The 16,584-nt window shown below is 47.6% G+C and overlaps 1 protein-coding gene across 1 annotated transcript in view; it reads right to left on the reverse strand.

Moving 5' to 3' along the window:
- MAML1 (mastermind like transcriptional coactivator 1) overlaps positions 1 to 16,584 on the reverse strand; it is a 191,306-nt gene that overhangs the window by 9,239 nt on the left and 165,483 nt on the right. Inside the window, exon 4 of the mRNA XM_085617759.1 lies at positions 10,858 to 10,975. Within this exon, the coding sequence (XP_085473885.1) occupies positions 10,858 to 10,975 (118 nt within the window). The remainder of the gene's footprint in view (positions 1 to 10,857; positions 10,976 to 16,584) is intronic.

Below are 16,584 nucleotides of genomic sequence, written 5' to 3' on the forward strand. Positions count from 1 at the left end.
CTGGCTATCCTTGCTGGATTGGGGTATGCTAGAGCTTTGGAAGTGTCTATTGTGGCTCCTAGATACTGATGCATGGTGACCACTAGAGAATCTAAAGGTAGTTGACCCTTGATGTAGGTAGGATCATTGGAGCGGGTTTATATTTTTTTTGTCAATTCTGGGGTTGATAATTCTAGCCCGTACAGGGTCTTTGAATATGGCTGGGGCGTGTTTAATGACGCCCTTAAGCATTGGTAAAGTTTGTACAGTTTTTTGCAAAGGTGTCTATTAGGAAGTCCTCCTCTGCGGGGTTCGAATACATTTGAACACCATGGTACTTGGCAGCCCCGTCTATAAGCGGACTAAAACCAATATTGTCATTTGGGGGCTTTGTTGGTTATGCATCGGGGTCTGGAAGGTCTGGAGGGCCTACTGGGTAGCATAATCATCCCAATCGTCCTGTGGTACATCTGTGTCGTCAACAGGGTCAGTGTGAAAGGGTCATTGTACCCACCCCCTAAATCATAATCCTGTGGTGGTGGTGAGTATGGTGGAATTATTGGAGAGTGTGGTGGAGAGAAAGGCTTAGGAGGAAGAACAGGAGAAGAGGGTCGTAAAGGTGAAGTAGTAGTCTCTTTTCTTTACAGGCACCTCAGGGATGTCTGGGGTGTCCAATTTCCTCTTTGTGTGTGGAACATTGACCACATGTCCTGTTTTGGGGTCCACTTGGAGTGTTTTTTACTTTGGATCGATGGGATCCGGTCAAAAAAATTCTTCCTCTTCGGTAGTCTCTTTCGGCGCTGATTTTTTCGGGTTTAGATTTCTGCTCTGGAGCCTTCGAAGGGTTTTTTGGATCCTTTGGCTTCGATGTCGAAATCTTTTTCAGCTCTGAATTTTTGGGTTTCGGATCCGAGGCCTTTTCCTTCGGCGCCGAGGTGCTCGGTGCCAATTGTTTTTTGGGACGGCAGGAGTAGGATGCGCTCCCGGCTTCGGTGCCGATGGTGTCTGCGGGGCACTGATATGTGGTTTGGTCAGTGCCGAGCCGCTGGAAGACTTCTCCTTTGTCTTCGGAGCTGGGCCCAGGGGCGGGGCTTCTGAAGCTTTCTGTTGCGAATGGGGCCAGCAGGCGAAGTCTTGACCGGAGCCTTCTTTTTTTCAGGTGGGGTTGGGGTAGGGGCAGTTGTACTCACTCGTTGACCTGGAGTGATGTGGTCGTCTGAGTCGGAGTCGTCTGTCCTCCGAATCCTCCTCCGGGATATCGGGGTCTTCGCTGAAGATGTCCTCCGGCACGGGAGCTGCTCGTTGCACCATAACATGTCGTCGGGCCTGGCGATCAAGGATAGTCTTTTTGGATCGAAAAAAGTCGCAGGCCTGGCAATTACTCTCCTCGTGCTTGGGCGAGAGACAGAGGTTACAGACCTTGTGTTGGTCGCTGTGTGGGAATTTAGCTCCATACTGGGGGCATTTTTTAAATGGAGTCCTTTCCATTAGCCGTAGGCCCGAATGGCGTCGATAGGCCCAGCGGCATGTGTCGATTAGTAGAATTGGGTATTTGAGGAGTGTGACGAAGGGCAAGCGAACAAAACAATACCGTCGAGTTTTTTTGATGGTTTGCGCGTCGAAAAGGTTTGGATAATAGTACCGAACCGGAGGGCAGAAGTTACATCCGAACCCAATGGCGGGAGAAAATCTGAGGATGAAGTCGATGCCCATGCGCACTATCGTCCAAAGGAGGAGTCTCCTATCTCGTGACTACAAAAGACTTCTTCTAAGACAACAAGAAGGTGCAAGCATCCCAGCCCAACACCACATGGCGATCTATGCACAGAGTGTGAAGTCTGCAGCTCATATGCCTCGAACATATACATTTTATTTTGGATCGAGATGTCCCTGCATGGTCTGGAGGATTGTCTCCACCAGAGTGCTGGGAGCTGATTTTGGTGCTGGTCCTGAAATTTTCAATGCAGGTTTGGATGCCGAAGGGGTCGATGCAGACATGGCTGGAACCGAGGAGGTGGATGGCGGCTTGGTACAGAACCAGAAAGCTTTGTGTGTTCTTTCAGTGCCTCGTCGTTGTGATCGGGAGACAAGCACAGGTTGCAGAACTGGTGAAGGTCGGTCTGCGGGTACTTAACGTGGTACCCTGGGCAGAAACGGAAAAAAAGCTGTTCCATCAGCAGGGCATTCTAGACAAAGCCAAAGAAATGGAAAGGTACGCCCGAAAGAGCGAGGCACGAAGGCCACAGTTGGAGCATATCAATTCCAAATTTCAAAATGCAAAGATGGAACACATTCTATAACAATACCAACATGGGTAAGGGCGGATTAACAACTAAAAGGAATCTGAAACGGTCTTGATCCAGGGCACAGTAATACACGCCCAAACCCCACAGTGGAAAGAAAACAATCTAACAATGGAGTAGATACCCATGCTCATTATCATTAAGAGGAGGAGTTACTTTGCTTCATGACTCAAAAGACTTATTTGAAGAAAAACAACTTGCACACATCTGGACCCAACACTAGATGGTGGAGTATGTAAAAGCATGTGTATCTACAGCCACACCTGCCTCAAACATAACGTTCCAAACTTTCCAAGTTATTTTATTTTTCAAATTCTGAATAATTTCTATTAAATGACTGGTGTAGGAAGCTGGCTCTGCATAACCATACCAAAGTAAGGTATAGTGTGCACAGTGTCCAGTGGATCTCCAGAGGCATAGCAGATAATACCTTACTCTCTTTTGTTGTAGTGTGGTTGAGCAGTTGGGATTATCAGAGGGTAGTGTTAAGCATTTGTTGTACACACTCGGGCAAGAAATAATGTCATACACTCAAAGACTGAATCCAGACCAACTGTTTTTATAAAAATGTTGTTGTTTTATTTCTAGAACCAAGATTTACTTGGTTCTAGAACTTTAGCACGTAAGTTAAACTCTTCATAAAATGTTACTTTTCATAATACAGTGAACTCTGGTTTTGTAGGAACATCTAGATTACTTTTGCAGTTGAGAAAACGATTTGTGAACTGTTCAAAAACACTTCAAATTTCTTTAAGACTACTTTTGGATAACTTTTCTAGTTTGGCCAGAACCACACTCCTAACACAGTTTGAGCAACACAGGACATTGCTAAACAGCTTAACTCTTGTTAAGGCGCCAAGTTACTTTTTGTTGCAGTACAAAACAGTTTAACATTTAAAAGAATTTTCAGAGAAAACCCACCATTCAGTCCTATGGAGAAAAATTAATTGTTAAGTTTACAGGTAAGTAAACGGTTTTAGGATTGAAGTTTTGGAGGCAGAAACAAAGTTCCCCAAGGCTCAGGTTGGCACGCAAGGGGCACCACAAGCGGCACTAGAGCGGCCGGGTGCAGGGTGCTAATGTTAGTCAATGGGGCTAAGGGGCACCTTGGTTGGGGGCTGCTCTCGGACAGGCCACGCGGTCTTGGGAGTCAAGCTCATAGGCTTATTTTAGGTATACGTTTGTTGTTGTGTGAAATGTATGAATGCAATAGCAGAAAAATCACAAAAAGGTGCTTAAAGGCTGGTCTGGCAGTATGCTTTGCGTAAAGCACAGGACTGTGAATGAAGTATCATTTATAGAGCACGTAGCTACCCGTAGGCATCCCAGTACTGAGGAATAACTGAGGTTTCAATGAAACACTTAGGAAAGAGCCAAGTTTTCAACAGCTTGCGGAAGGCCATATATGAGCGGGTTCCCTTCGTAGCTGAAGAGGAAGGAAATTCCATAGTTTGGCAGCATTATACGAAAATAGCCGGCCACCACTCCGAGCCCTCTTGATTCTGGGGACGACGGCCAGTTATTGCTCGTCTGAGCACAGTCGCCGTTTAGCTCGATAGGGATTGACCATAGAGGAAATAATCTCTGGTCCATTCCCTCCTATCAACTTGTGGGTGATACACAAGGCTTTGAAGTGGACTCTCTCCCGGACGGGGAGCCAATGGAGAGCTTTCATAGCAGGTTTTGCAGACTGCCGGCTCGGAGGCCCCATAAGGATCCTTGCGGTGCAGTTCTGTCCTGTTTGAAGTTTAGCGAGGATCTAACTCGGGGCTCCAAGGTATAAGGCATTGCCGTAGTCCAGGTGTGAAAGAATAAGCGCCTGGACCATGAGCTTTCTTGCCTGAAAGGGGAGCAGAGGAAGCACTTTACAAAGCATCCTTATGATGACAAAGCAGGAGGCTACCACCTTTCTGGCCTGGACTTTAAAGCTGAGGTCTGAGTCCAGCCAGAAGTCCAAGCTTTTTATCTCTGACTTAGGGGCTGGTGCAGAGCACATCGAGGCTGGCCACATAATGTCTGCCTTGAAAAGAAAAGGATTGCTAAGGAGCATGAGCTCGGTTTTATCATCATTTAATTTTAGATAAGAGTGTTTCATCCAATTGGCTACTTCTTCAAGGCTGGTACAGAGGCAGGTAGAGGTCCTGTGTGAATGGTTAAGCGCAACGGCCAGTTGGGTGTCATCAGTATAGGTCACAATGTGCAACCCCATAGGGAAGAACGATGTCCGCCAGAGGTGCCATGTAGGCGTTAAAAAGCGTGGGGCTCAGGGAGCATCCCTGAGGAACACCGCAGTGGAGGGACCAGGATTTCGAGATGGCCTCACCCTCGAAAACCTGGAAAGATCTTTCCTCCAGGAAGGATTGCAGCCAGGTAAAGGCTACTCCGGACACACCCAAACTTCTAAGTCTTTGGACCAGAATGAGGTGGTTAACCGTGTCAAAGGCCACGCTGAGATCTAAAAGAATCACAGTTGAGGAGCCTCCTGCATCAAGAATCTTTCTGGATTTTTCCATGACTGCCAGTAGAGCCGTTTCCGTTCCTTGGCGGGGGCGAAACCCAGTTTGAGAGGGATGGAGAAGATTATTAGATTCCAGATGTGTGGAAAGCGCCGAATTGACAGGCCATTCCCCTTTTTGACACCCCACCTTTTTAATCAACTTAAAGCACTGTGATCCACAACAGCCTTTTGACCACAGACTGCTAAAAGCTGTCTAGTAGGCAAAAAAGAAAAATTGTTATGATGCAAAACTGTGGAGTTTTTGGAGTCCAGTCTAAATCTTGTGCAGCAGAAAGGAGGAGCAAATATTTTGCTCCTCTGCAGCACTCACTTTCAGCATCTCTGGGATGGCGGAAGCACAGTTGATTTATGGGTGGTGGGGGACATGGGGGTCGTGCACTTAAATGAAAGAAAGCAGAAGACCCGACATTCTCCACTGTGACACCCAAGGCTGTGATTGTAGGTCTCGGCGCTCTTGGTCCCCTTTAGCTGTGAAGCTGCAGTATTTGTTCCCTGGGAAAGTTGATCCCAAAAAAAGTTGTGAAGGTCATTTGCTCACTGGCATAGCAGATCCAAACATCATCAGCTTCTTTGGGACTCAAGCGCAAAGAGAGAAATATCGGCGAGAGATAGCAACGTGGAGCCGGGTGGGTCAATAGAAGCAATACAGAGGGTGGGGAACTCAAGATGGATGCAGTGGCAGAAGCAACATGCGAGGCAGGTGTAAACAACACGGAGGTTACGGGAGGGAGGCAAACAAAGGGGACATAAAATAATGTTGAACAGGGGAGGAAAGGTAAACAGGTGAGAGCGCAACATGAGTGGGAAGGGGAGAAGCACACAGGCACAAGAGGGAGAGCAACACAGAGTGGGAAAGAGAAGAAAACAAGGGAGATAGGAGGAAAACATGCACCCTTGTGGAATGCTTAAACAACAAGCATTGAAAATGCAATAGGTCTCACCTTTGATTAAGTTAAAGCCATTTGCTTTGCTAATGGTATTGTGTAGCAAAGCAAATGGCTTTAACTTAATAAAAGGCGAGACCCATTGCATTTTTAATGCTTGTTATGTATGGCCCCACAAAGTCATCGGCCTTTGTTTTTAACTGATCCTCCAGGACAGAGGAATAATAGAGTGAGCCATACATAACATGGCCTCTCCACCCTGATCTAAATGTAAAAAAACAAATCCAGCCTCTTTCTACCCTCCCTTACCACCCATTGTGCCCCCCCGCCTCCTCTCCCTAAGCTTTGCTCTGTGGAGCTATCAGGTCACTTTGTTTCTCACTGTTGCTACGTCACAGCAGTGAATAACCAGATTTCAAATACACTCTTCGTGATGCTGGCCCTGAGATCCGTGCTTAACTAGGACGTGAATAGAACACATATTTAAAAACATAAAAGGGCACCAACTCTGTTGTCTTTAAAGTTTATTTTCAAAGGACAGTGCACCAAATACACTCTTCGGTTTGTGAACTCTGTGAAAAGAGCGCCGGGCTGTTGTGCGGTTTGTCATCAGATGCGTCATGTGACCCTCCTGACACACATGCAATATTAATAGAGTATTCACCAGCCCAGTGAATGTCCTGAGGGTACGCGAGACAAAAAGCACACCTTCTGCAAACTCTGTTGGTAGCTCAGGGGGTGAACGCACTGCTATAGGAACTCTTAAAGCCTAGTAGTGTCAAATTCCAGTAGTGAACAAGCACTGGCAAAATCAGCAAGTTAAGTGGGCGCCTGCTAACAGGCAGGGGAGGAGCAAACATGCGTGGCCGAAACTAATTGAAAAGGCGCCACAACATCCACACTTTCCCTACTGCCCTGGACGTATACCCTGCTCCGAGAGGTCATGATCCTAGATCTCTGCAGTCCCCGTCCTTCAGGGCTGCATCTTATGTTTCCGTGTTCTCACCTCGCTACGCTGCTTCACACCCCGCACGCGCTGCTGGAATCCCTTCTGGCGCCCCGGCTCCAGCGACAACAGCGGACCGTCCGGCACAACCTTTTCCACTTCTCCCATCATTACAGGAGCAGTGTGCACACATCAAGAACACCACGCTGCGTCCCGGAACCGGAAAAGGGCACTTTTCTACCGGAAACAGTTTACAAGGCGGAAGAAAACTGTTCTATGTCTGCAGCAACTCTGGGAAAGGCTATGACTGGCGGAATTATGGGGCGGGAAGTTTCTGGGCAGTCCTCATGGCATTAAGAATCAAGAACTACAATTAAGTAGGAGCGGTAATGTGACGCAGCAGGGTGCTGGCGCATTTTCCCCGCCCTCGAATTTTAGTGCGATTCAGAAGGTGCTGCGATTATACAGGGGTGGTGGATGCATCGATTACCAGCCTGCCCCAGGACCATAATCTGTGCCCACTCATCATATGTACCAGACGAAATAACAAACTCGTTTTTGGCCCAATAAAGATAAAAAAACTTTTACGCCAGCAGTAAGTCGGGGCAGCCAGTCCAACTGGGACGGCTCTAAAAGAGAAAAGTGTACGTCACTGGAAGCTCTTTTCCAATGGCTGGCCACCGTTTAGCATAAATGGTGACGCCAGCCAATGGAAAAGAGGGGCAGGGCTTAAAGCCCTTTACAGAAGTTACTCTAAATCATTAAATCTCGCCAGCGAGACTGCGCATGTCTGCGCAGCCTACGCCAGGCGAGACCTAAAAAGATAAAGGAGCACTTGGAAAATGAGCAATGGAAGTGCTCTTGGAGTCAAATGTATATAGAGAGAAACACGGGCAAGAGACAGTAATGTGGAGTAGGATGGAAGGGGCCCAAGAGAAACAATACAGTGGGTGGGGCAAATCTAGGAATATAGGGTGAGGGAAAGCAACAGGACGGGTGGAGCAAAACAGGGCATGAGTGGGGAAGAACACAGCATTTTTCTTTAGCAAAGCAGACCTAAATGCACTTTACTTTTCATTGTGCAAGGTCCAACTTTGGGTTTCTCCAAACAGCGTTTTGCCAATGCACGATAGTTGCTTGGTCTTGAGAATGGATTTGGTATTGGCAATCTAAAACAGAGTTTTCTGTCCATCTAATGTATGCAATGTTCTTTTTGACGCTGACTGAGGATGTGAAAAAAAACACAAAACAAAAGTCTGATTGACGCAGAATTTGGAAATTTATGTAGGCAGGAATCATGCATTTGTCCTCTGGGTGACCTGCTCTCTATGAACCAGGATGAAAAAATCTCCAAATCACTAACTAGTCATTCACTCGTGATGGCTACGAGACATTCTAATTTCCAGAGGAGGAACTTCATCTGGCAAGAGAGTATGGTTCAAAGGGATGTCCCATGAGTCTAGTGTGCACTACAATAAAGAGTATAATACGCTTTACATGCCATGTAGACTGCAGTCATGTACAAGAAATTGATATGCATTTTTGTTGATGGGGCTGTCCACAGTGCCTGCATAGTCAGGTTGTGCAGCTGTGCTCCTCACACCCTGCAACTGAGGAATCTATGGAAATGGTTACCTGTTTTTCAGGTCAAGAAATGTTCTGCCCAGTTAAATGTTTGTCTTTCCATCATATGAAAATATGCTGACTGAACTCTGGGCTCTACCAACACTAGATATTGGGATGGGCAAGCAAAATCACAAGGGAAACACCCTATTGGAAAGGAACATGTTTGAAGGAGGTGGCGAAATTGCAGGGCTTTAAGGCATGGGACATGATCGGCCTCTCTAAAGTCGGAGATGTACTGGAGGAGGGAGACATTATACCCTCTGCGGCGAAGGTTTACCATCACCACCCAACTAAATTCTTGAAACACACTCAACTCCGCCACACGTGGTGAGCGGAGAACCTTGGGGAGAGGGGAATGCTAGAATATGCCCTCTCGAGGGACACATCCTAATGGGGGAACTGGACAGAGATGCCATATCCCGGGCCGCCTCAAGGAGAGATGGCAGAGGGACCTGGTTTAGTTTGAGGCTATTGAATAGGAGGTGACAAATGCAAAAACAACAGTCGATGGACAGAATGCAGAACAATGTCATACATTCACTCAAGTACAGAGATCTTGGCCTAAATCCATCGTTTTTTTTGCTCACCATGCCATTCCAGTTTGAAACCAGCCATATGCAAATCAGTCTTGACCCTGTGCCTCATGGGAACAGTCCAGCCCGAACTGCCAAGCCAGGTCCTCCCTGGACTGGAACAAGCATCCTAGGACCGGTTTCGGGGTTTCACTCACTGTTGATCAGGGAGTTGGAGTTAGTGATGCGCCATTGGATTGCCGCATTTCTCTCCACTTTCCTCCCTGTGAGGTCCATCCTCCTATTCTCTTTGTCTGGAGGTGGTCCGGCATTAGTGGGTACATTGGACCTCTTCCTAGCCGTTGCTGCAATAATGAAGTCGGCTGGCACTGAACCTTGGATGTATGCAGGGTCCTGTGAAGAATGATTGTATTTCTTCTCAGTCCTGGGGGTCATCGCCTTGCATGTTGCAGGCTCCTTAAAGGCCTCTCTTCCCTGATCCAGCACACTGGTGAGCATGGGCAGGAATTGGCTCTTAGTTTGCTGTGGCAGTAGAGTTTCCAGGAGGAAACATGATTTCGGCTTCTCTTCCTCCATTTCCACCCGCTAAGTCTGTGCGGCCTTCTGCACGACCATGTTGTAGACCCCCATGTCATCTGGCGACGAGGACCTCGAAGGATACGTGTCTACCCCCTCTTCCAGCGATTCTGTGTCAAGATCTTGCCAATCCATGTCTTGCGCCTCCGAAGGTGTCGAGTACCGGTAGGATTGAAGGTCTATGTCGCCTTCTCCCTCGAAATAGTAGTCTTTGTCCCCGATTCCCTCGACTGGTTCGGGGGTTTTAGCGTCCTCGTCGTCTCCTTCGACTGCGGGTTTTGGCGGGATGGTGTATTGGCTCATCTTCTCGTCGAAGTCCTTTTTCCGTTGAAGGATGCTCGCCATTTCAGCCTTGAGCCGCCTCTTCTTCCTCTCCATCTCGGCGGCGTGTTCGGCGTCGAGAGGTGGAGCGCTTCTTTTCGTGGCCGTCGACGACGAAGTCTGCCCTTCTTTTCTTGGCGCCAAGGTGTCATTTTCGAGGGCAACCTTCGGCAAACTGTTTCTCAAGGGCTTTCGCCGATTGGGAGTCCTTTTTAAAGGATCCGCTCGGTTGACTGTCCCTGGTAGCTGTTGCTTTCGTCGAGTGTTTCGACGGCAGAGCTCCCTTCGAGGACTTTGCTTCACTTCTGCGATTGTCGCTCAGGGCTTTTGCTTCACCCTTTCGAGTGTCGCCTGAGTGTTTAAAGGTCGACGATTCCCTTACCTCCTTCGACGTCTTCTTATGGACCTAGACGACCTCTTCTGGTCCTTCGGCGATGTTGTCCTCCTCTCCACTGGAGAGACTCAAGTCTCGGAGCGATGGAGGTGGCCCCTGGCCTTGCATGTTATGGTTCGCCCTTCTCTGTCTCTCCCTTACTCTGAGGGTCTTCAGTGTAAATGCCGACCAGGCGTTGCAGTCTTCGCTGCTGTGGTCGAGCGGCAGGCAGAGGTTGCAGATTGGATGCTGATCCTTCTGGGCGTACTTGTGGTGGCAATTGGTGCAAAACTTGAACGGTGTTTTGTCCATCCCCGCGCTCAGGGTGCCCCCTGCGGGCGCATCCTCCGTATAACGTCGAGGTTTTGGTTGCAAAACTTCTCCCTCGTTGCTCCGAGTACCTGACCTTTAGTCCTGTGTAGTTGAAAACTTGCTTCTTCGTCGATTTTCTTCGATTTTCCTTGATTCCTCTTCCAAAACTCTGGAACTCTTCGGACCCAACAGCGGAAAAAAGAATCTGAAGATGGCGACCAAAGGTGGGAGCTTCCGCATGAAGCGCGCCGACGTCACGAAGGACACCAAATGGTGGGACGTCGCTGCCCACCTGGGCCACGAAAAAGAAAAAAAAAAACAGAAGAAAATACTACGATTCCGGACCCAACCACAAGATGGCGGAATAATGCACAGCATAGTGAATCCAGAAAGATTCACGCTGCAAAACCTGTGATCAGAAGTATCCATCAGTAAAACAGTGTAATAAGAAGGCAAAATTTATCAGAAATTCTTTATTCACCCTACCTGGGAATTGCCCAACCTGCTGCTGTGGATATGAGTTTTGTGTCTGGTCCTGGTATTGAGGAGGAGGTCTGGTCAGATGCCGTTGCAGCTGCTGTTCTTGCTGATGGCGCTGCTTCTCCTGCAAACACATTTAAAAGAAGATTTACTCCTCAAAATGTAGGGAGAGGCACATGTCGAACGTACAACATAATTTATTCAGTCAAATTCCCATCAATAAAAACACCCCACAATAACCCATTTTGGTTCTTGCTAGCAATGATGGATTAGTCAAAGGATAAAAAGGGGTATTGGCCAAGGTCCTTCTATGCTCAAAGAGTAACGCTGCCACTAGGGTGTCCAACCCCCAATCTGTGAATCCTTTGGGGTTTGACGCCCTGGGCAACATAAACCAAAACCCATGGCCTTGTCCCATGTGATAGTCAAATGGGTCTGGCTAACCAAACACAACACACCATATATTGTATTGTAATTGTATTTATATAGCGCTTACTACCCCTGACAAGGCTTCTAAGCACTTTTCTGCGAGTAGCACGCTACTCTGGAAACCAAAAAGGATTAGTGGTGGATTATAGGGAAACAGTTCATTTGAGAAGTGGACATGCAAGTCTGTTAACTGAATAGGATAATGGAGGGCTGGAAGAGGGAAGAGACTAGAAAGTGTTAGTTGGGAGAGCATAGTAGAAAGATGAGGTTCGGCATACGTAAAAGGAGAGCTAGAGGAAGGAAGAGTTTCTAGAAATAGCTTAGGCAGATGATAGTGGTAAAATGAGGTTTAGGATGAGTCAGAGGGGAGGTAGAGGATATATTGAGAGAGGTATAGGGTGAGACAGTAGTGCACAGGAGAGAGTCTAAGGTATTTTTTCTTCTACAGTAGGAGTAAAGTAATAAATATTTAGATACATCAGTACATAAAGGGTATACATGTACAATTGAGATTTAAAGTTGTATTTTATAAACTCAGACTTTCAAACGCTGCTGTACGTTAAGCTAATTTATTTGTGCATTTTTTATTATTTCTTTTTAATTGTATATTTTCCTCAGTATTCAAATAAAGAAGCATTTGTAGATAAATGATATTTACATATTGTGATTGATAAATAAAGCAGAGACCCGTAAGCATCTATTTAAATAACTTATATGAAAACTATGCAGTGACCTATATGCATGTTATTAGAAAACAACAGAAGAGTGAGGAATATACAAGGGGATACATTCTCTTCCTCAAAACAAATGTACTATAAACAACGAGGACGAATCCGAAGAATAAGTGTTGCCACTTATACAGACTCAGTATGATGTTGCAGAGTACTGACATCCACCCACACATAAGGGATGTCGAAGTAACATTTTTAACTTCATGATATCCCGAGTATCAATCTTTTGACCTTGTCCTAAGACCCTTCAAATACAAAATTTAAATTGGGAATTTCTTAGAGACATTTTTTAACCTGCACCACCTAGCACCTACCTCACTGCGCACAAAAAAAAACCTGCTCCGCTGTAGTCAGGCGTTGAAGCACAGCTGGGTTGTACTCGACAGCCCAGCTGGGACCCCAATGATGAAGCATGACACCAACCAGGTTGGTGGGTGAGGGGTCTTCTTAAAAATCCATTGGATGTCAGTACTCTGCAACATCATACTAAGTCTGTATAAGTGGCAACACTTATTCTTCGGATTCGTCCACGTTGATTATAGTCTATATGCATGTTAAGCATAGAATAATAAATGTATTTAACCGTAATTTAAGTCGACCTCAGGATATCTATACAATATAAAAACCATAATTATACACATTTGTACAAAGAAATGCACATATCTAGATAGATACATATAATCAAATTATAAATGTTTATATACATAGGGATATGCTGTACATTAGTATTTGAGTATGGTGGTTATGTAGGAAAAAGCCAATTATTGACTAGTATTCTGAAGATAAGATAGTTATCTGTGGTTCTTATGTTTGGGGTAATGAATGCCACAATGTGCCTGCATGAAGAGAGAAAGATGTATCACCTATGGTTTTTTCCTTGCATAGTGGGATTTTGAGGCGAGGTGCCAATCTAGAGCGGAGGCTCCATTGATGAACGTATTTGGTGATTTTATTCTGGATGAAAAGCGGTCCTGTTCCATGTATTTCTTTGTGGGTGATACAAAGCAGCTTGAAGGTGGATCTTCTGGCAACCGTTAACCAATGTAGGGCCTTCAAGGCATAGAAGCGGGCTTGTGGCTTTATATGGAGGAGTAGTCCAGCAGCAGAGTTCGGATTCCATTTTAGTCTTTTCATAGTTGATAAAGATGATCCGTGGTAGAGGCCACTGGCGTAATCCAGTTATGGTAGTACAAGAGAGATAGAAGCCTGGACCTTGTGTGGAAATCCCAGCTGGGGGAACATGCATTGCAGAGTTTTCATTGTAATGAAGAATGATCTTGCTAGTTTGTCCACTTGGGCATTCATTAAAAACGTGGGAGTCCATGGTAATACCAAGGTTTCTTACATCCTTTGATACTCTAGGAGGCGGTCCCAGATCATCAGGTTGGAGGCAAAGTGGATTATAATTTTTCTAATCGCCACCTGTGAGTATTTCAGTTTTGGAATGTCAGACGGCTCTATGTAATCCACTGATCGACTGCACTGAGGCAACTGAAGATTTTGGAGCTTCCAATGTCTTCGGGGCTTCCCAGTTTAAGAATTATTTGTGTGTCAGCTGTATAGCTATAGCATGTGAGCTGAAATTCATTGATTGTTGCCGGTAATGACTTCATGTAGATGCTGAATAGCATGGGTGAGATGGTAGAGCCTTGAGGGAACCCCTGCTTCTGAAGTACTGTTTGGATGAGAAAGGGTGAGTATAGATAACATTTGTTCTGTTTTGAAGGCAGGATGTGATCCAGTAGAGAGCAGTCCCCTCTATGTCGGGTTTGTAGAGTCTCTGTATAAGAGTGGGATGTTGAACTGTGTCTAAAGCAGCTGAGAAGTCCAAGGGTAGTAATACAGAGAGCCCGTTCCGGTCTACTGTGTTTTTAAGGTCATCCCAGATGGCGATGAGGGCAGATTCTGCGACTCCCTGGGCAGAATCCTGTTTGGTAGTCTGACAGTATGGAGTCATTATCAATGAATTGTGACATCTGGGCGAATGCAGCTCTTGTAGCCATGTTAGAACAATGCAATAGAAGTCCAGGAACATTTATTCACAAAGACCTTTGGCCAACCAACAGTGACCATTTTTGTGTAGTTTTGAAAACAGAGTAGTGGAGCTGTCAAAGTAGACAACACAGGGAAAAGGCTATTGGGGGAGCAGTTAGCCGAAACTGGGGCATCTGCAGAACAGACACCAGAGGCTGCATACCTAGGTAGTGCAGTGCAAATGCAGCAATAAACAAGCAAGATCTTGCACTTCAGCCTCAGTGGGAGGCTAGACATACTTAGGCCTCTTTTCCCACAGTTGCTCTAGAGGACAATACTTGTATTTACGTATGTGTGTATTTATATAAAGCAGGAACATCTTACATTTGGTCTCTCTACCACTCTCATCTTGGTGTGTTTCCTGCCATCATGAAACTACATGAAAATTGGTTAAGTCAGAGCTAGGCACTGTACTTGAAAGTGCATGTCACTCATTTGTGTGTGTACAAGTAAGTTCCCTTTTTTGCCAGGCCAAAAGGAGCGGATCAGCAATTGCCTCGCTCATGCTTTGTGATGTCCTGTGTAGGGCTCAGTTAGATACCTTTTTGATCTCGAGTCTTTTTTCCTTTGCTCCATTTTGTTTCAACTTGAGTAGGTTATGTGGGGGCGTGGCTTAGCCGGCTGCAAAATGGCCGCAGTCCAAGTGGGCTCTGCCGGCCAAGCCATCCAAAATCCTGCGGATGATTCCGGTGCTGGACCCCAGCGCCGCGCTCTACTGACCCACCTTACACTGCAGTGACGACTGCTGCCTTCCTGGGCCCCGTTGGACTGAGATTTGCTGCTCGGGCCTGGTGCGGCATCTGGGCCTCCCTGCCGGCGTATGGATGGAGCTCTGCCGTTGGGATCAGCGAGGTGGCTGCCTGCTCTGACTTCCTCTCACATGTGCTGGCCTACCCGGTAGCAGTCCAGGCCGACAGACTGCTGCTGCTGCTCTGCCTTCATCTGTGCCTCGCTTCGCCACCTGACCGCCACCCTCTCTACCTTGGTGCCCACTCTCGTCTCTGGGACTCCAGGCGGGGACAGCTGCCCTGGGCCCAACGTTCACATACCTGTGCTCCGGCACTGCCTCTCCTCCTACCGGGACCTCCGTCTTCTACCTGATCAGCCTCCCTGCCGAGGGTTCCTACCGACGCCAGCCGCGGCCGTGCCAGCCCACCCCTCATACCTGGGCCACCTGCCTCATCCTCCCTAGGACCTCCTGCTCCTTCTGCGCGGTGTCCGGACGCCACCTCTCCTGTCGGACCCGGCGGGCCACGGGGTCCCCCACCTACACGTGCCTTCCCTTAAACCCGACAACAGCCTCCTCCCTTGGCACTGGACCTCCGCTGCAGCCCCTCTTCTTAGCCCTTTGCCTCCTCATACTCCTTTCATCCACTCCTTGATCATCTGCGGTGCTGCTTTGGGCAGCCGGGGGCTCAACAATGGGACGGACAGACCCTAAGCAACCGAAGCTGGCGTTAGACCAGCACAAGTCCTCACGACAAGAGGGAGCGATCATGGACGCTGCCGAACCTATTCACCAATCCAACTCTGGGTCTACCCGCCAGGACGACCTCAAGGCCATCATGCTGGACGTGAAATCCAAGGTGACCGGTATCGCGGTTTAACTTGACCAACTCTCTGCCCAGCAGGACACCGTCAAGGCCCGAGTGGACTCCGATGAAACACTAAAGTCGAAACCAGGATGTCCGATGCAGAGGACACTGCCACCCAGTATCACCACACTCCTCTGGATGGATAAAATCCTGGAACTCATTAAAAGATAAAAAATTAGGATTTGGAGGCGCACTCCCGCAGAAGCAACCTCCGCTTCACGGGCATCCCCGAATCCGCCAACATAACCAAGATGGAGAACATCGCAGAGCAGCTGCTCCGTGACCTCTTTGGGGAGCACCTCTCACCTGTGTTCATCGTCGAGCGGGCCAATCGCTCTCTGGGTCCTCGACCTGCCCTAGGCCTCCCTGCTCGGCCATCATCACCAAGCTTCTGAACTTCAGCTTGGAGGACCGCAATGAGGTCCTCCAAGCTGCCAGGGAAAAGGGGGAAATTCACCACCAAGGGAATTTGATATCCTTCTATCCTGATTATACCATGGCGATGCAGGCTGCCCACCACGACTTCCTCCCTGTCAAACGACTGCTGCAAAAACAAGACATCTCCTACTCCCTAGCTTATCCGGCGAAGCTATGTGTCAGGGACGGCTCACAGGTCCACATCTTTTTGGAACCAAAGACTGCATTGGCCTACGCCAAAAAACTGGACAAATCACAGCGCTCCACCCCTTCAAGCTCCCAAACGACTGCAGCTGGCGATCTAAGTGACAATGACTGATGGCAGCTCTCCGGCCTCCGTCACTGTGGCACGAACTCGCCCTCCCCGGTCCTGGTTCCAGTTGTTCGGCTATGGCTCATGTACTGACTCACACCTGTAGTTATTAAACCCCCTTGCACATGGGCCCTGTGGTTCCTTTCAGCTGCTGCGACTCTGCTACACTCCTCCCGCAGCCCTATGCTCCCTCCTTTCCTATGTGACACCGCCA

This window comes from Triturus cristatus, chromosome 7 (genome assembly GCF_964204655.1).
Source record: "Triturus cristatus chromosome 7, aTriCri1.1, whole genome shotgun sequence".
NCBI classification, from domain to species: Eukaryota; Metazoa; Chordata; class Amphibia; order Caudata; family Salamandridae; genus Triturus; species Triturus cristatus.